At 44.4% G+C, this 21,049-nt stretch overlaps 1 protein-coding gene across 2 annotated transcripts in view; it reads left to right on the forward strand.

Annotated features, from left to right (window-relative positions):
* The window catches only part of ptprub (protein tyrosine phosphatase receptor type Ub), a 140,837-nt gene that overhangs the window by 82,687 nt on the left and 37,101 nt on the right, over positions 1-21,049 (forward strand). For both annotated transcript variants that reach the window (XM_071901602.2, XM_078286963.1), the window contains exons 5-12: positions 726-841; positions 3,539-3,713; positions 6,965-7,258; positions 12,456-12,773; positions 14,688-14,797; positions 16,480-16,681; positions 18,543-18,645; positions 18,738-19,011. In XM_071901602.2, coding sequence (XP_071757703.1) covers positions 726-841; positions 3,539-3,713; positions 6,965-7,258; positions 12,456-12,773; positions 14,688-14,797; positions 16,480-16,681; positions 18,543-18,645; positions 18,738-19,011 — 1,592 coding nt within the window. The remainder of the gene's footprint in view (positions 1-725; positions 842-3,538; positions 3,714-6,964; positions 7,259-12,455; positions 12,774-14,687; positions 14,798-16,479; positions 16,682-18,542; positions 18,646-18,737; positions 19,012-21,049) is intronic.

Raw genomic sequence — 21,049 nt, forward strand, 5'->3', positions numbered from 1 at the left:
CACCGCTAAACACACGATGAGTGAGACCCCAAACATTTGCTTCTCCCTGATGTTTCAACTTCAACGCTGCTGTGCCATTTCTTTCTGTCAATCATTTGGATTGACAGCTTAGGTTATCCTACCCCATTTCCTGGAGATGGCAGGCTTTGCTGCTTGCTCTTACCCAGTGGTTTGGCTCTGCAGGGGTCTGGTTCTCTCTGCGCTATTGTTAATCACGGAGTTGGGTGAGAGGGCTACTCCCACACAGTGACTCACTGGCAGCTCTGCATAGCATGCTGGGACATTATTAGCCAAAATGTGGAGGATTAATGCTTGTTCTGTAGCCTTTCTTCCACAGACACATTCCTACATTCTGTTGATCTTCTATAGATTGCCGGTGCTCTGATGATGTTTGTTACCAAGGTATTTTTATAGGAATGGTAAAAAAGAAAATCATTGCTTGAGCATGTTGTTACTTCAAATTTTCACAGAGAAAAACTATGAATGCATTATGCTCTGGGTGAATGTCAGTGATATCCAGTTAATGGACAAAGATTGGACCATTGGAATAGCCAGCTGATCTTTCATCCAGAAATGCCTGAAATCCCTGTTTGTATTTTTGAAGAAGAAAAACCCCCGATAAAAAATGTCGCTTGTATGCCTGACTGGCACCGTGAATGGTTGAGAGGTAATGGAGTCTTTTGGTCTCTCTCTGCCTGTCTCTCTTTCTCTCTCTGTCTCTTTAGATAAGGCGCCCCACTTCTCCAGGCTAGGAGATGAGGAGGTCAACGCCGGACAAAATGCCACCTTCCAGTGCGTCGCTGCTGGAAGGGCATCAGAGGCTGAGAAGTTCCTGCTGGAGGTCAGTGGCTTAATGGTGGAGCTTTTGGACAGAAGAACCTGTGTCTTTTATATAACTGTGTATGATGTGTTTTGCTCCAAAATAAGGTATCAACCGCCTACTGTTGAAAACAAATTGCTGTACACTGGTGGATAACTTACTGTAAGTCCTTGGTTGACAAAGTTATCCCACTATTTTAGAGGCATTGAATGATTAACTTCAGGTATTTTTATTTATTTTTTTTCAAAATAAGATGTAATAACTAAACTCTTCACATAGACGGTGCTCTGCAGACTGTGTTGATGCTCAAATAAAGATGGCAGACAGCGTTTTAATGCAGTGAAGGCCATGAAGGCCTTGGAGCCTCTTCAGTTCAGTGCCTTTGAAAAGTTACATGGCGTATGAGATCATAGTGTTCTTTGCTTTCTTCCCTGCCTCTTGCTTTTATTCAAATCAAATGCTCCGTTTTAGATATCTCTCTTTTCATCGCGAATGATCTGCTCTGTGAAGGTCAGACCGGCCATACAGTACAGTCTAGCTCTGGTGGGAATAACTCTGTGTGTGAAAGCCCTCTCTTTATGTAGCCCTGATGAAAGGATGAAACTTTATTGTGCTGTAGGGCTTCATTTTTTCCCTCTCATGCTGCAATTACTGTGCAGCCACACATCCACGGCTCACACCAACTATTACCACCTACTACAGCACATATCAATCATGGTTGACCTACTGTATCGTTAAACTGGGAGATCTATGATTTATCTAATTGAAGCGTCCCCATCCCACCTCTCTAAATGCTCAAACCACCCATTTGGTCACAGCACAAGGATGAAGACAAATGCTTCTGGTAATTAGCAGGCATTCCCATACAGCCGCCTGCTGTAACAAAGTCTCAAGGCCTCTTGGCCCAGTCTTTCACTGCCTCCCCTATACCTCTCCTTTGTCTGTCTGTCCCTCTGTCTTTTCATTCTACCCTATCTGTGCCAGGCATGACAGTCTTTCAGAGCTGTTTTGTTCAAATGAACTTGCATCACTGTTGTTGTTTTCTGTTGTTGCACCCTTTTGTGTTCATTGTGTCTGCCGTACCAGCTGCACCCCAATCTTGGCTGCAGACTCCTGCCAGATTAACAGATCGTTTTGTCGTTTCCTCGCCAATTAGCTACAGCCAGATTGTTTACGTAACATCAAGTGCTCTCACGCTTATTTGATTTACCCTGATTTCCCCCGTCTCCTTTTTGTAATCGGCGCGCACGGGGTGGAGAAAAGGAGACACAGATAAGAGATACAGTGAGGCCACTGGAGTGTATGATTGAGACTTGTTTTTTTTTTCTGTGGTCACAAGATTTGTTGCCTGCTTCACCCTAATCAGTGGATGTGTGTTTTTGTGTTTGTTTGTGAAGGCTGGGTCTGAGGTTAGTGTGGTCTGTGGGTTTTTTAAGGCCTAAAAGCACAAGTCCAACAGAAACACAGATGCCTTAGCATGACCCACAGGCCTCCCAGAGGAGCCCAGGGTGTTCACAAGCTGTTAAAACCTGTTAAACCCGGCAGAAAAAAAGGATGTGTTACTAGATTCAAGTCCGCCTTTTCATACAAACAGAATGGCCTAAACACTAGAATAATGTCAGGTTCAAGGTCTTCTGCTGAGACTATATAGAGTTGAGGGATGCTAGTGGTTGTAATGGTGTGGAACAATGTGAGAAATGCCTCTTAGGGTTCAACAGCACTGTGCACCATACAACATTAATTTGAATCTCTCTCTCTCTCTCTTTCTCTCTCTCTCTCTCTCTCTCTCTCTCTCTCTGTTTTCCACTCTGCACCAACTCACTTTTGTTTTTGTTCTTTTTTTCGGCTGCTCTGCCTTTGACATCCCTCTCTCCCAGAGATATATTCTACTATAAAGAACAGTTTCCTTTTTTAGTTCTATAGCAAAAACACAAAGTCTACACCCTGCTACTCATCCATTAGACTACGTATTAAACTGACTAAACCTTAATGCATTAAAGCCCATCTGTCTCACAATTCGAACTGCTCTGCTGTTAAATGTTTTGGTTCAATAACGTCGGACCTGAAGAGGACTTAGGTTGTGGATGGGCTCCATTAAGGGATGACACTCATGGCATGTATTGCCCCCATAATCACTATTATTTTAACAAGATTTCATTTGTTTGTATTAAAGCATGCCTGATTATCGTTTTATGTGATTAAATCAGGGAGATGGTCTCGCTGTTCTAATTAAATTGCACACAATTGGACAATCATCCTTTTTAATCACTCAACTCAAATAAGAACTGACCCAGATAGCAATGATTTAAATGCATTTTGTTATTATATTGTTAGCTGAGAGTCTTGGGACTTAGGGGAATAGCTGTGTATAGGGCGAGGTAATAGGTAATATATACACGTGTGTGTGTGTGTGTGTGTGTGTGTGTGTGTGTCGGGGGGATGGAGGGTTGGGTGGCGTGTGTGGATGTATTGCACATACTTAATGTGAGACAATGTGTAACTGTGTGTGTGTGTGTAAGTGAGTGTGTGTGAATGCATATTTGCTTTGATGTATATATTATGACTGTTATAACTGCGTTTGTATGTGTGTGTGTGTGTGTGTTTGTGCGTGTGTGTGTATGTATTGCACGTCATGAGAACTGACCTCACCGTGTGTGTGAGAGAGAGACATGATGACCCATCCTGTTTTCTCTGACCCTGTCTGTCCCTGCTTTCCAGAGGCACAGTGGGGATGTAACATCAACAGCATCGGTCAAGCACCTGAGTCACCGGCGCTTTGTGGCATCCTTCCAGCTGGACAGCGTGCAGCGGGCGGATCAGGACCTTTACCGCTGTGTCACCCAGTCCCCCAGGGGCTCTGGGGTCTCTAACTTTGCTGAGCTCATCGTCAAAGGTAAATGCTCACTCTCTCAATCACCCCGACTCCCTCTTCCTTGCCCTTATTGTTCTCTCTTGGTCTTTTTTCTCTGTCTGTCTCCCTCCCTTTGTTTTCTGTCATCCCAGCCTCCACTTTTTCCTATTTTTTATGGTAAGATATGACTCTTTCCTCTCGGTTTGAGTAGATTACTGCATATTATTCAAAGGAGAATTCAAAATGAAACTGAGCAAAACAAACAATGATACAGTCACTAGTGTGAACCGACGTTTTACATATACCGTAGGACATCAGGCCCACACATTTGAGCATATTCTTTTGTATTTGCATGACATTGTGATGGAAATGCAGAGACATGTTTTTCAAATTGGTTCACTCAAAGCTCCATATTCACAAATTGTGTGGTACTTGACACACGTGAAGCATCTTTCGATGGCGAATACAATCTCCCTGACATTCGTTGTTTGCCGGACTGGAATTGTCACATAGGCTGCCACAGGCTGCTCCTCAAAGCTCTGTCAAAAAGCAGTTCACTTGATTCTGACTCCTGCAACCACCCCCCCCCCCCGCCAGCTCCCCCCCCCCCCCCCCCCCCCGCCCGCTCCCCCCCATATCATGTACCACAGATGGTGACCTCACTCCCATTACTCACTCTAACCCCACAGCCTGACACCACTCTAACAGCGTTGTGATGACATGGCTCAGCGGGATGGCTTGATGGCATATACCAAACTCCAGTCCCTCCGCTAAGGGAAGATGAGAAAGGGAAATAAGGACGTGGAGGAATCCCATTCTCCTTGTCCTCTATGCTCCTCCTAACATCACTTCTTCAAAAGATTGGTGCAAGGGAACAGAGAGCGCCAGAGAGAGAGAGAGAGAGGAGTTTGTGGCACCAAGTAAATCCTATTGATAGATGTGGCAGCGTGGATTAGGTTGAGTGCGGTGATACAGACGGTTTGGTGTATGACAGAGGAGCCCCTTTGCCAGGATGTTACTAAACCCACTCACCGGCAGCTGCCAGTAAACCAGGCGTCAGTGAATGCGCTGATAGAAGGCCATGAAATCCCATATAATGTGCTCAGACTCTCAAAACTCTTTCAGAAAAGAAGTATTATTGTACTTATGTGGTCGTTGCTTCCCTTACTTTTTATTCAGGACACAGATATTATTTTTGGCACAGCTCATTCTGCGGCAGGAGTAGATGCAATGGCCGGCTCTAAGTCACGTTCAATTCAACTGACTGCCAATCTATTTCACGGGAGCTGAGACAGAGTCCTTAACGAGACTTTCATAAATCCCCTTTCCCCCCACTGCCCCGCTAAGAAGAGCCTAATCATCCCCTTAATTAGGTGGATCCACTCATTTCAAATACCAGCGCTCCTCTGTAAGACCCTAGATTTCATGCAGGAATCATGTTAGAGGTGATGAAATTCTCTTATTGCCCTATAGAGGACAGCAGCCAGTGTATGTAATGAATAACACATTTTTATCTTTTTCCTTAAGGTATGTTGCTGGCTTTTGTAGTGGCCCAGCGGTCATACTGTACAGTATATCGATCCTAAACACACTTGAAAATGTGTTTTCAGAGATTTTCAGCCTTTTGAAATATAAATCTGAGTGCAGAGAAATCTTTAATTAAACAGAAAGTAGCACTGAGTGTGAGCCATTCTAAAAGAAAATATTTCTGAATTTTGAGATTTAGATTTTGTGTGTATTTGAAATAATGGAAATATTGTTCATTGAAATATTAGTGACATTGAATAGTTTATTTGTGCTATAGTCATATTTGTTGATGAATACAGATCATTTGATTTTCCTATAGTTTCTTACATATAATACGTTGCATTTAGTTGAAATGCGCCTTTACATTTGCCCTTGACGTCACTGTTATTAGCCTCAGTTGGAGTGAGAAAGTCCATGGAGCAACACAGTTTTTTGACTGAGAAATTATTGCCAATCAGTGAATCTTGTTAGTCCGTAACTGTGTGTGATTTTACTAAATGTTCTAAATGTAACTCCATTTAGAACATTTAGTAAAATCACACACAGTTGCGGATGTTCTAAATGGAGTTACTGGTCTCTCGAGATTCATTTGTTTTAGACTCATTGCTTTTTGCATGGACTTCAAACTCAGTAGTTGCACAGTTTGAAACACTGAAGGAGTGCCGCCACACTGAGAGCAAGGTTTAGTCTCAGAATAGTTCTGTATACAGAGGGAAAGAACAAAAGCAAAACTATACTAATCAGGTAAGGAAATAAAAAATAAAAAAAGACATAAATGATTAATAAAAAATACGAAAAACCCAAACATACAGGAACAAACAAAATTAACAGACATTAAGAAAAAAATCATCTAGCATATTTACTAGAATTGTGACCTTAACAATGAGAATGGAATGAGAGAGTTGTTTAGGATTTGGCCCGCTGGCTGCCTGCCGGTGGCCTAAATTTGGACTTTCATCATGGATGCAGTCATTGAAAGCCCACTGATGAGCTGCAGGCGAAGTCGAGGCAAAGGAAAGTGGCACAGAGTAGAGGTGAGGTGCTGGTAATGTTAAAAGCCCTCAGAGAGGAGAGCCATAATAGACACAGGCGCCTCTGTAGGAATGAGGGATTAGTCACAGCCACAGATCTAACTCTGATCTTTCTCTCACGCTTTGTCCTCATTTTCTTTTGCATTCCCTTCTTTCCCTCACACAGTTGCCCGTGTAATTGCTCAGTGGCACGGATCTGCCAGTAAGTGACATTTGACCGGTGGGCTCTGAAATTAATCCTTGCTTTGCCAATCTTCACTCATAGTGATGCGTGGTCTCCTCTTTCATCATGGTGGCTTCATCTCTGAAGACAGAACATTCATTTTGTGAAAGAGATGCACAGATACAGCACATAATCCCTCAGTTACAAATGCCAGTATCCAAAGATCATACACATTCCAAGCACCATAGGCACAGCTGTTTTTTCACTTGCCCCTTTGCTGAAATTTATGTAAGGCTCAGAATGCTTTGTTAATAGGTATGACTAATCTGCTATTCGAACGCAATTAGACCTCCTCACATCCTGAAGTCTCAAGAGACTCGTTTAAGACTCAATGGGCTTTAACCGTGAGAAATCTGTTTCCATATACAACTGATTAGTAAAATGAATATCACAACTTTACCTCCCCAGACTGTGCAGCAGTGCTTCGAGCTCTCCAGCAAAAGTATATGCTTTTACTAATACAAATATATGTCAAAACAGAAAAAAACACTCCTTCTTGTTTCCTCTCACAGTTCCCCCATCCCCCATCGCGCCGCCCCAGCTGCTGCGAGCCGGCTCCACCTACCTGATCATCCAACTCAACACCAACTCCATCCTGGGAGACGGCCCCATTATCAGGAAGGAGATTGAGTACCGCGCCAACCAGTCGCCGTGGTCAGAGGTGCACGGAGTCAACATGGTCACCTATAAGCTGTGGCACCTGGATCCAGACACAGAGTATCACATTAGTGTGCTGTTGACTCGGCCTGGGGAGGGGGGCACCGGACCACCTGGACCACCCCTCGTCAGCAGGACCAAGTGTGCAGGTGAGGTTCCAAATCCTAAGACACTCTGCGCCTGAGCTGAGTAAGTAGTAATGTAGCAGAGCAATATATTTTGGGTTATAGCGTTATATCATGGCAGGCTATGTTAGATAGTGTTAAGAAGCCGTAAAACCCAATATCTGCTACTGCTACATGTACTTGAGTATCAAGCCTACACGTTTTCAGGTTTTGACACTCAATTCAGCTTGCTCTTGAACGATTAAAAGAATACCAGAGGTACAGTATGTCTTCATTGCACTTGATCAAGTCATGCCATGAAAGATCCTTTCTCTGACAGCTCAAAGTACAGATGCCCAACAGCCAGACGCTCTAACTTCAGAGAGTCTTACATTATAGTGCTTCATCTGTCATGATAATCTGCTAAAATTCAATCAGAGTGGAACTGATAGACAAGTACTGACTCAGTCGCTGCATATACTTATCTCATAGGAAAAGGCACATTTGCTATCAGTGCCGTTTTCTGAACTCTGGAGCTGAGGAGGCAGAAAGGGAGACTTTTGCCGCCAGCATTGGCAATATGGGTTTGACGCTTATTTAAAAGATAACAGCTGGCTGGCTAGCTAGCCTATAGCTGGGTTCTTTGGTATCTACTGGAGAAGAAAGTTATAAAGCTAATGTTATAGTAGGATCAGAATCACAATCACTTTAATCGCCAAGTACAATAAATGTACAGGAATTTGCCTTGGTGACATCGGTGCAGAGACGTATCAACAAGAGTACACAGTGAGACGCATGGTAATGGATAACAGGTTTACACATGTAGTGTAAATTGATACTGAGGTACATACAGTAGATATGACTCATATACTACATATACTGTATACTCTGTACCTATATGGTTAGCTAGCTTGCTGTTCCACCTTTTTCTCACCCTGTTTGTTCTTCTTTTCATTCTCAGTCGGCACTCCATACAGCCGAGCCAAACAAACACCAAACACTCCAGTGAATATGCAGATTAAAATGTGGATTATATTCCATTCCAATCAGTGGTTCGTGTGAAGGTTTGCCTCCTATCAGGGTTTTTTCCTGCACATTTTGTACCGCCTGCCTGCTCAGATCCAGGCACCCTGTCATCTGTCACCGTGCAGACACAGAACACCCAGGGAGATGAGCGGGATACCAGGAGACCACACCCCTGCTTACCATTAAACATACACATATAGGGCACGGTATTAATGCACATGTACGCGCACAGATGCAGGTAGACATCTGCACTTGTGAATGCGTACATAGTCATAGACACGCGCGCACACACACACACACACACACACACACACACACACACACACACACACACACACACACACACACACAGACACACACACACATACGAAATGGAGAGGAGAACTCTGCTATTACCCAAAGGCAGTTTGTGGTTCCGTGTCTTCCATGGTCATCACTCTTTCCTATGCCCAACGGTCTCCTCCTGCCACACACCATCCCTCACATATCTCCCTACCCTGCTCCACTAGAGCCTCCCCAGTCCTCTCTCCAATGACATATTAAAGCTACTCTCCTCTCCCAACAGCCAAAGACACCCCTCATTCATCAGGCACCGTGAGTGAACTCACAGCTCCCCCTTCTCCCCCCCCCCCAACTCACTCATGAGACACAGAAAATCACAATAAAAAAAAGAAGAGAGGCAATAGCAAGAGAGGGAAGGGAGGAGGAATGTGTGTGTGTGTGTGTGTGCGTGTGTGTGTGAGAAGCGGTAGTTTGAAGGAGTGAAACTGTAAAAATGAGGAGAGTGAATGTGCGAGAGGTGAAGCGAGAGAGGATTCACAACATACGGAAATTGCTTTCACAGTTGCTGGTATCAGTGTTTGTGAAAGTCACTAAACTCAGCCTTTAATGATGTATTTACATTTCATCCACTGTGACATTAGCTTGTTCAGCCATGTGTGGGGTAAGTAATGCTGCCGTGTTTGCTCAGCTGTTAAACAGGGCATTTAGATGCGATACAAGTTCAATACAGAGGAAGTACAGGTGGAATTAAGTTTGACATTGTGTCTCACATAATTTTTTCCTAGGCAATTAGGAAGCTGCGAGTTACTCATGAGCTTTTTTTGTTTTTATTTTGTACTGCAACTGCATCTGACTGCGTGGCTCGATGAGTGTTTGTGGTCTTTACCTGGGCAGGTTGATGTGTCATGCCCTGTACAGTAAACCTATAATGTAAACTCCCTCCACCCGGTGTGTCTCACCTTCTCCAAGCTCCAGGAGACTCTAATCACCACCTGGCTCCGAGCGCTCCAACTGACCCAGCCCCAAACCATCTGGTCTACACTTCCCCTACTGACCTCACATTCCACCACCGAATCCCGATCCTCCCCCTTGCTGTTGGTCTGATTAGGTTTAAGCATGAGGAAATAGATGGTCAGGTTTGTGTGTCATCTCAGGGAGGAGGTAATTATCACAGCGAACAGAAGGGATATTTGGACCCGCTCTGTGTTTAGGGGGAAAGTGAATTTCCTCTCCAGAAGCTGTGCTTTGCGACCATGACTGATCTCACTGTTCGGTGGTCAGGCTGGATATTTCCTTCCTTCTCTACTATGATGATGCCTGGCTGGCCGCACCATACACATACATCCGCGTGGAGCCAAGCCGTCCTCGCGTGGTTGCTGTAAAACTAATGGCCGTGAATGTGAACATGGTCTCCGCCTGGCTCTGATGGCCAGCCAGGTGTGCTTGATGAGCCATCGCTGTGATTATCAGCACGCTGCATTAGCACAGCTTGAAGCCCCTCAAGTAAATCACAGAGGAGAGGCAAGCATTTGTACTGCAGGTGGTCCCCAAACTATGTTAATGGGCTTCCACCTGCTGCTGGGTCACAGATCCTTCTGGAAAGCCCCTGCCTGTGGTGCTCTTGGTCTATAAGAGCGAGCTCACACTGGACTGCCTGACTAAAATTAGCAACACAAGCGCGTTCCTTTCTTGGCATGTTGTTCATCATGCATTTTTCTCGGAGCCAGAATTCCCTCATTCCCCATATCTATATGTGCACATTTATGTGTCAGAGTGCTTGTATTCATGTGCATGTGCTTGTGTTTTTGCTTCGGTATATGCATGCCTGTCGGTGTAAATTTGGCCTTCCCTTGTGACACAGTCAGTCCAGATCCTCTCCACAGCTAGGCCCGCAGTCCAAGGCAGTTCTGCTCTGTCCTGATGATGTCCCATGTAGCAGCGTTAATGGAGATAATAAACCAGAAACTGTCGCATTGACTCTCACGTCCAGTCTCCAAGGATCAACACGGCGCTCTGGGCTTTTGGCCATGTTGGGACGGCTGCAGTTTCACGCCACAGGGTGCCAGAGAGTGAGCGCCCGTGGCATGCAGACAAATAAGACGAGGCAAGGGGAAGGGGTTGGCACAAATGTCCACTTTGAGAAAACCCACAATGAGTGCACTGTGGCCTCTGTGGCGGTGCTTTCATCAACTCGGCAGTTAAATGCCTCTCTTTATTTAGCCCTCAGACTGTGCAGACTATCAATTGCACCATTAAGACAATCCTCAATCACACTGGACAATTGAACATTAACATTTCTCGCTGGGTGTAGTCTACTACTTTGCGATTACTGTGCCCACCCATTTATCTGCTGTCACATTAGTCTGTTTGGGGCTCAGATCAATGCTCTGGTCATGTTTCCATTAAGAAGAAATGCCAGGCACCGAATTAAAAGCGTAAGCAGGTGAGTCCAGAAGCCTCTGGTATAGATTGGATGTATCATAGAATTTCACTCAAGAAAAAAAAAAACCACAGAGATAGATAAGTGCATAGCAAACCGATGGAAACTGGGCTTTCATGTCTGATAAAGTGCACTTTCATGTATGTGTGTGCATGCACATGTGTGTGCACGTAAAATAGAAGAGAAATAGAGAGAGACGAAGAGAGAGATAAGGAGAGAAAGCGATATAGCAAGAGATGGGGAGAGAAAGAGAGAATGATATTGGATACAGCCAATGTGTGTGTTTGTGTGTATCTGAGTGCACTTATGTGCATGTGTCCTTGCACAACTACAGAGAACCTTTCAAATCCATTTTCTTTGATTATTCTTTTTGTTTCAGTGCGTCATCCCCTACTCATCGATGCATTAGCAGCCTTATTTTAGTTCCCTGCACTAATCTGCAGTGCAGTGAGAATCCCTTTGAGTGAGAGTCACAGTGAAGAAATAAAGACCTTGGCCAGTAACCTCAAACTCTGCTGATCTCTCCCTGTACCCCATATCTCTGCTGTCATTCCCTGCCTCCCTGGCCCATTACTCACCAAGCCCTATTAAAAGAATAAAGCAATACAATACATTATGTAGAATATTGCTTGACAAAAAGGCATCGATTGTGTTAATAATGGCCATTGATAAATGCCTCCATTGATAGCGTGCTGAGGATGTCCTTGGCTTAACTCCGCCTCTCTTCAGCTTGGACGTCCTGCTGAACACTGGCTGGTCTGTGCCTCTGTGGATAGAGGCTCTCTGTATCTTTCAGCTAGCCATTACATTGAAGGAGGAAGAAAAAGACAGGGCTGTTGTTCTTTTGGTTTGAGTCAGAGAAAGACGGGGTTAACCCGGCAATGACCAGAACTAACTCGGTGCCTTCTAAAAATATGCGACAGACAGGCCATCGCGATGACCCAGCAGTAAAAGTAACCAGCGGAATTGAACGTCCTTGTATAGCACTGGCATTTTTTGTGTGTGGATTAAGCCTCGGGACGAAAAACTATAACTACTGGACAGTCAATTTGCTCGTTGACACGGAGGCGGGGACTGGTGGGAGTGCGACAGCAACCCACAGCCTGTCCGATTAATTAGCGTAATTGGCATGAGTTCCTGCTCTGCCATAGGGGATGTGGGTGTGTTGTCCTGGCAGCAAACTGGTGACCTCCATGTCCTGGTGGGACAATATGGCGCCATCTAGCTGGGGTGAACAACTGCCAGCACATTCCTGGGACATCACCTGCACTGCACTGACATTTATTTGCTGGCGAAAGTCAGGATATGACAACCCCAAAGTTACCTGTGCTCTCATTTTCTAAAATCCAGTAGTGTGCCTGAAGGACATCTCTAATGACATTACTTGTTACTCTGTAAATGAAGTCTCTGCGGTCTCTTTTCTTCATCCCTCAATTTTCTGTTTTTATCTTTCTTCATTCGTTCTTCCCCTGTCTCCCTCTGCCTCCCTCCCAGAGCCCATGCGTGCATTGCGGGGCCTCACAGCCACAGATATCCAGTCCAGGCAGTTGTCCCTGCAGTGGGAGAATTTGGCGTTCAACCTGACACGCTGCCACACCTACTCAGTGTCCCTGTGCTATCGCTACGCCACGGCGGGAGGCGGCGGCGGCCACAACACCACCGTGCGCGAGTGTCTGGCGGTGGAGCACAACGCCTCACGCTTCACGCTGCGTGACCTGCCACCTTACCATGGCATCCATGTCCGTCTGTCACTGGCCAACCCAGAGGGGAAGAAGGAGGGCAGAGAGGTCACCTTCCAGACCGAAGAGGACAGTGAGTCTATAGGAAGGAGACTATGGACACACACTACAGAATACAGAAAAATTAAATATGAAGGGTTTCATTACAAAATGCTACATAAACATTTTGGGAAAAATCATTACCTGAAGTTCAATATCATCATTTAATATCTAAAATATTGGGGATGCAGGCAGTGTTATCATTTTGTTAGTTACCTACTACCCTTTTAAAAAGTTTAAAAAGCAATTATTTGCTTTGATCATCTGTTATCTTCATAATTTCATCACAATACAGTAGGTGTCAAATGGTGTATGTCTCATTTTGTAATGAACACTTTCATATCATGGGACTCTGCTCCTACTGCATGCTGAATTCCAGATGGTGTTTCTCAGTGGTCCAGTGCCTTGCTCATGTGAGGCCAGAGTTCAGAGGATGTTAGTGTTCACAACAGTGTGTCATGTCGACTAAATGCTGGCAGTACAATGTTTTATTGTTTTAAGATGTAGCTGAGAGTCTGGCAAAGTGACTTGGCTGCCCTCCAGCTTCATATGCATTCTACTTTCTCAACCCTTTCCGCACCGAGACCCAGCAGAGAGGAGAGAGACCCAGTAGAGAGAGTACTGTCATTGTCAAATCTTTAATTATGATCACATGCATTACTTGGGATAACTGTTTTGGAGGTGTGTGACTTCTAAAATGTACCAAAAAACCTAAAATATTAAACGTCAAATGAGAGACTATTCAGACCTGGGCAAATACGAGCTGAAAGCATTCTCAATATATTTTATTTGTCTTGTTTTGTGATGGATGTGTTCAAGCACTTTTGAGTATTTTTAAGATTTTGGCAAGATAAATCAAGTTTGTCATACTAAAATATATGAAATCATATTCCAATATAATTTTAAAACATTTACAGTTCAAAGAATTGCATACATAACTCTGCCGGTTCCTCTCTCTTTTTCTGATGGATGTTAATAAAAGGAGGGCGACCATATCAATAAGGCTGAATCAGCATTACAAAAGATCCTTTCATTTTCACATGAAAATAATATAAAAAAGCAAACACTATATCTGAGGCTCACCGGCAACCCCCCAAAAAGATTTTGTGCTTATTTCTTATCTCCTATTATTCCTTTGTGCCATAGCAGATTGTCTGCGTGCCGGGCTGAAGGAGAAATCAATTCTTCCATGAGAAGTCAAAACAAACAAGATTTCTCAGAAAGAGAGAGAGGAAGCAAGAGAACGAGGGGGAGAGATAGAGAGAGAAAGAGAGAGAGAAAGAGAGAGTGTGTGTGAGAGAGAGAGAGAGAGAGAGAAATGGTTTTTGAAGAGTGATAAAAGAAATATATACATACATACATACACGTCAATTATGAACGTGTTTTCCAAAAACCTTAATAAGCAACTCTGTCCTCTAGACTAACTCAATACAGAAATAACAGCCGACTCAGCTGTTTGGCTCTTGCTTTAGCCCCAGGCCTGAATCTCACATAACACAGTCTTCCTCTCTACAGTGCTCACACAGACCATGGGGATTGGGGCTGCAACAGAATGGCCTCAAAAACTGTTATCACAGTGTATAGTCAAATGGTCTGGCCTTCACAGTCCTGCTACTGCTATTTTAGGGAGTAGCTTAACAGCCAGCATCTGCCACATTCATTCCGATACATTTTAGGTTTGCTATAAAATTGTTATATCGTCCTTTAGACTGTTTTCATGTCTGTGTTTATATAATTGATGCAGTTCATAAATTAACTCTGTGTCCCTATCTGATGTTCCCTGCCTACTGCTCTCTTGACTATGCATGAGCGTTCTTCGTGTCCCATGCGGTGCATTGTTCTGAGCCACTGTGACATTCACTCCTGTATGATATTGACATGAGAGGCTCACTGTGGGATTAGCACTTCAATTTCCTAACAAATGTTTGTTCTGACAAATTCCTTGTAGTTCCCGGAGGCATCGCACCGGAATCACTCACCTTCACCCCACTGGATGACATGATCTTCCTCAAGTGGGAGGAGCCTGTAGAGCCCAACGGCCTCATTACCCAATATGAGGTGAGCCCAGAGGGATATTTTGCTGTCCCATCACTTTTTGCAATTGCCAAATGCAACAGATTTCATAATAAAAGCCTGGTTTAGACCATAACTTCAACATTTGTCAGCCCATCATCTAGTGTGAAGCTGTCTCGACATTGTGTTAACACAGTATGAACAGAACATTTAGATTCACCCTATCTGCAACACAGCTCTAAGTATTGTTTTTGCACCTTGTCAACACCTCTCAAACAGCAGACAGCCAGCACATCCATTCACTATCAGAAATATCACACACCACTGAAGCGAATGCATTTTTTGTTCTGTAATTAATTTAGCTGGATAATGATTCTGTCCTCATTTGTACCCTCCGCTCAGAAGATGTTTGGGTTACGTCTGTGGTAAGGCACAGACAGCTGTAGGCCTACCTACCTATCCTCAAGCTCTCCTTCCCTTGGCCTCTCCTGCAATGTCGCCTCAAGGATATTATTAAATGGGATTTGTGGTTTGACATATAAAGTAGAGGCTGTGCAGGATTTTCTCTCTGTAGTGTGTTGATCTCCCTCGGCTGACAGAGAAGGCTTTATACGGAGCTGTAGAAATCCTCTTCATTTCTCTCAGATTAAACCATTGACCATTCTGCCTGAGCCCATCGACCGCCATGCCGTCCTGCAAGCCCTCCTCACTGCTCTGTGCTCTGTCTGGCATCTTTTATGTCTGCCTTTGTAGAAGGAACACAGAGGTCTGTGTGTATTTAGTCACTGGATGGCTCATAATTCTATCTTCACACTTAGCAGGCATGAGCAGGCATTAGGCTCTTCTTATGATAATCAGCAAAGCCTGTGGTTTGGCTTGAGTGGTAACTTCAGTGTTTGTGTGCGTGTGTGTGTTCATGTATGTGTGAATATAACACAGTGTGCATGTGTGTGTTTGTGTGTGTTCTTGAATGAGGTGGATTACTTCCAGCTCTAATGTACGTCCTGATATGCTCACCCTTGGCTGATTCCAGTAAGGTTGTCTCATTTAGCCCCACACTATTTGAAAATGTGTAAGGGGAAATTCACTTGAGAGTATTGTGCAAGGAAGGCAAATCACGTCTCTGGGAAAAACTTTATAAAAGATTGCACTTTTAAAGGGCACTCATGCACAGCAAATGTTTGAGTGTTATAAGTGTTGATTGGAGCCATAAACACTGGCAGTGTTGATTTAAACACTTTCAAACAATTTTAAGTGAACGTATGTATGCCAGTGTAATGGCTTGCTGAAAGAAATTTTTTCTGTGCTGTCCTCAAACGCGTTAGTTAGACTTAGAAACTCATTTGCCTCTCACAATGCTTTTTGAAAAACACCAGGTTGTGTATTTGAGTTTCACTTTACAACGCTGATGCCAGCTGAGTCCTATTCATCCAAACCTGTAAACCCACATGATCAATCAGCACATTGATTTAGAAAAGCAAAATAATTTAAAACTGAAGTGAATCATATAACCAATCAATTATACATCGGAATCAGTATTGATGACAGAGCCATTTGTACACAAACTGAATGACCTGCATGAATCATCCTGACTTGACTCGGCTCCTCTCCATGTTTGTTAACGCCTACAGTAAAAAAGCAAAAGTAAAAGAAGTGCTGCAGTGGCTTGGGTTTTTATGACTTTACCTGGAGACCTCCATTTTGTTTCTCTTCTCATTTGACCTCAGATCAGTTACCAGAGTATTGAGTCATCTGATCCAGGCATCAATGTACCAGGACCCAGAAGAACAGTGTCCAAGCTGAAGAATGAGACCTACCACATGTTTTCCAACCTCCACCCTGGAACCACCTACCTAATCTCCGTCCGAGCCCGTACAGCCAAGGGCTTTGGCCAGACTGCCCTCACGGAAATCACCACCAACATCTCTGGTACAGCACCACAGAGTGACTCATTGGCTTTATGTGTGCACATGAGTATGTGTGCTTGTGAGGTAGTGTGAAAGTTGCCACAGTATAACGCAAAAAAAATGTGAAAACATCTTATATTGTCTCAGTCAATAGTTTGGAAGGAAATAAGCAGACTCAACCAAATGCAGTCTTTCCATGTAAGGGCTGCTCTCACTGTGCCATCACTGCCTATCACTGATGCAGGATGCAGGTACAACAGTAGATTTCACCCAGTGTGTGCTATAATTAGGATTTGGGATCTCTCTCTTTTGACCCCAGTGTCTTTCTTCTGTTGCAGAGGCAAAACTACTGCTCCCAGAGCGTAAGAAGTATTTTCCATTGCCTCTCCAAAGTAGTGACACACTGTCATCTCACAGTCTTGAACACATAAATTAACTCTTAGGAAGCAGAGTAACACCACAGAGGGGACACTGCTGTGTGTTATCTATAAAGAAAGATGCATCACATTCCGGGACCAGAATCTCTCTGCCGAGAGTCTCAAAGCTTATTACTGGTGATAGAAATCCAGCCTTGGTGTTCCATTTCCCTTTAATGATGCATGTTGCGCTTGTTAAGGGAAGGGGATAACACCTCTCAGGAATGCACAACACAGCCCATCCCACCCTTTCTTACTCACACTCTCACATGTCCCTCTTTCTCTCTCTTTCTCTCTCTCTCTCTCTCTCTCTCTCTCTCTCCCCCCCCCCCCCTCCCTCTCTTTATGGAGAGGGCTGGTTTGTTTAATTATAGATTTACTGCACAATCACTCCTTATTGGCTGTATTTCAGACAGAAAGCTGGTGCAAGGCCAGACCGCAGATAGAGTCCAAAAGTCGTTGCAGATCATCCTCAGCCTCCTCCACTGGCCCACGGTGCAGAACATTCACTTACACTGAGCGTCTCTCAAATCTGCGCTGACAGCTAGCAAACACTGAACACCTTCAACAGCTACTACTGTCAGCATCTTCAAGCAATACCCACCACAGAGTATCCCACACACATTTGCACGCATACACTTACACACACACACGCACACACACACACACACACACACACACACACACACTCGCATACACTCGCATACACATGCTGAAGGGTGCACCACTGTGGCTGATACACAATCATCCTTCAAACAGACTCCATCTGGCAGCAGGCATCAAACCCTCTTTTACTTCTGCAGACCACAACAGACCGTTAATGTCAACAAATGCACACTCAGTTTTCCTGCATGTCTCACCTTAATTGAAGTCAGCTCTTTCTGCTGTGGTATTAGGAAACCTCTTTTTAATATGATAATCATCGATTCCTCATGAATAGTTGGCTTTCCTACCCCTCACTAATTGACTACTGATATTAAAGAGAATATGTGCTGCCGCATCTCCGGGGAGGAGCACGACTTTGGCCAAATCCTTTTAAATGAGAAGCCCCTTCAATTTATCCTCACTCCCATGACTTTTAATTGGACTTGTATCCAAGACAACCAGAAGGGAAATTCAAATAGTGTACTGTATGTGAGGATGTGGGTGTTAAAGGGGCTGTTAGGCCGTTAGCCATTTATGCAGAGATAGGGATGTCTCTTTGCAAAAATTAAAGGCTCTGTCAGTTTCACAAGACTTGGAGGGGCTGTGCATGTTTATGTGGAAAGAGGGAGCGACTGTGTGACTATTATAGAGGTGTTGATAGACTCAATTCAGGTGGCCTAAATGAGCACTGGTGAAGGTGGAACATGTGTGCGTGTGTGTGTGTGTGTGTGTGCACACGTGCATGTCTGTTATTGTATGTACCTTCATTATTTATGAGATGTAAAGTCTAGTGTGTGTTTGTGTGTGCGTGTGTGTCTCCAGCTCCCACATTTGATTACGGCGACATGCCTTCCCCCCTGAGCGAGACAGAGAGCACCATTACTGTCCTGCTTCGGCCCGCCCAAGGGAGAGGAGCACCTGTCAGGTGAGACAATCATCTCATATAGTACACACGATCTTATTTTATACCAAGCACGTATATGACTTGTTAAAGGTGAAAATCTGTCGTCTCTCCAGTACATACCAGGTGGTGGTGGAGGAGGAGACTAGCAGGAAGGTGAAGAGGGAGCTGGGGCTTCAGGAGTGTTTCCCGCTGCCCATGTCCCACGGCGAGGCCCAGGCCCGGGGAACACCGCACTACTACACAGCTGAGCTGCCCCCCAGCAGCCTGCCGGAGGCCAGTCCCTTCACTGTGGGGGACAATCACACGTACAATGGCTACTGGAACACTCCTCTGGATCCACGCAAGAGCTACCTGGTCTACTTCCAGGCCATGAGCAACTTCAGAGGGGTGAGTGATTGTGACCCCGCTACTCTGAGGGACGGGACGATATGCTTATCTCACGATACGATTCGATACACGATATGGGGTTTATGATTCAATAAAACCAGGATACAATGTAATAAATGTTCAGTGATAACAAAGTATGACTGTGCAGAATTAGGTTTATTTCTGAGCCACAAATCTTTCTAGCAATGGCACTGGCTGGCTAGAATATAAACTACAATTTAAAAATGTCATTACAAAGTGCAAATAATATAATTTGGATGGAGAGCTTGTGAATTGTGATGGGCAAGCTGTCTCAGTTGTGATTACTACAGCAGAATAAAATGTAGCTAATATTGCGATTCATTTTTCTGCTGCACGATGCGTATTATTGTCACATTTTTGCTTTGCGATATATTGAATTTGGATATATCGTCACATCCCTACCCACTCCCCCCACCCAGTACTGCGCCTCCCACCACCACCACCAATGGTGCGGCAGATCTAACAGTTTACTTTTCTAGCCATAGACATTAGTATTTGATTTAAATAGTTCTGGGCCAGTGGTGAGTGGTGTGAATGAGTATCTGTATTTACTAATGCTATGTTTGATGCCGTAAGGGCAGATGCATTGTCTGGGCTTGCGCCCCTTTAAACAGCATTTATGCTGAAATGGGGTCGTCGGATGGGAACATATTGTGCTGCCATTGTAACTATTTGGAAATCCTGTATATGTCCCACTGCTTTGGTTCTGTGCAAACAAAGCATGTGTGAAACAGGGAATTACTTTCATGCATTACTTTCAGCTCGTAAATCTCTGATTAGCTGGAATTACTCAGAGACAACAATGCAGTGGGCACTTCTTTTCTCCTCTTCACATCATCCCCTCTTTCATTCTCTGTCCTTTCTTCTCATTTTTTTCCCCTGTTGCATCTGCCCATCATTCCCTTGTCCTTTCCTTATTGTCCTTATTCACTCATCCCCTTTCTTTCCTTTGTATCTAATCAGTTGACTGTCATTAAATACAAATGCTAGGTGGATGTAGACCTGGGTTTCTTGAAATGGGACAAAAAGCAGGCCAAATTTTGCCATTCACAATATCTTGACCTTCTACATGTATTTTTGTCAATTTTGATCATATATTAATTATGATTTTCAGACCTAAGAAGCTGTGGTCTACCAGGATAGCCATTTCTGCCCTTGTGTCTCCATAACAAAAGCTTTGCACATCTCTGTTTTAGACCCTGCTAGATCAGGTGCGGTCATTCCACACCGTTCTGTTTCTCTCCATTTCACTGTTCTTGAGCACACATAACCCTCCAGTCCACAGTCATACCCAGAGGAAGCCGCATTACCTTTCCAAATTCCATTACAGGAAGAGCCGCTACCTGGGTGAGACAATTACTTAAGGATAATTGGGCACAGGTGCGGATAATCAGAGGTAGAAAACTGCTGCTTTAATATTCATGAACTGTGGCAATGAAGCTGAGAAATGTGGGCCGTAGCTACTAGCATGGTCTTTTGTGATCATCAGTTGGGAATAAATACACACAGCGTTGAGTCACTGCTCTGTTCGACTTTTTGAATCCTGTCAGGCTGGTTACTTTGTGATCACGGCCCTTTTTTTTTGCATTGAAAGTCTCTGTATTACAAGGCCCATGAACAGAGCAGGGAGGCTCATCCCTACCAGAAGCATCTCTTTCCAGCTCAGTGGAGAAACACACGGGGGGAGTGCAGTGTGAGCACTTCACACAACTGGGCTACTAAGCATGGGATTAGACAGGGGAGGCCTGGCTTTACCAGCGGATGGGATTAGGTTTTGTTTTGCCTGGCAGGGGGCCAACGTCCATGACCCACAGTGAGTGGAGCACAGTGCCAGATCACACACCCAACACTGTCCCGGTCCCCTCAGCACTGCTGCCTGTCCCTAGAAATACAGAAGCAGTCACTGTGGGGGTCCCATGCTCTGCATCAGTCCTTCATTTGTGCTGCAGGACTTTCAAAATAATTCCTCTTGAAGGCAACTCAGTTCTCATGGCAGCACTAGGAGTTTTGTCACTAA

Source organism: Centroberyx gerrardi, chromosome 12 (assembly GCF_048128805.1).
Source record: "Centroberyx gerrardi isolate f3 chromosome 12, fCenGer3.hap1.cur.20231027, whole genome shotgun sequence".
In the NCBI taxonomy this organism is placed as follows: domain Eukaryota; kingdom Metazoa; phylum Chordata; class Actinopteri; order Beryciformes; family Berycidae; genus Centroberyx; species Centroberyx gerrardi.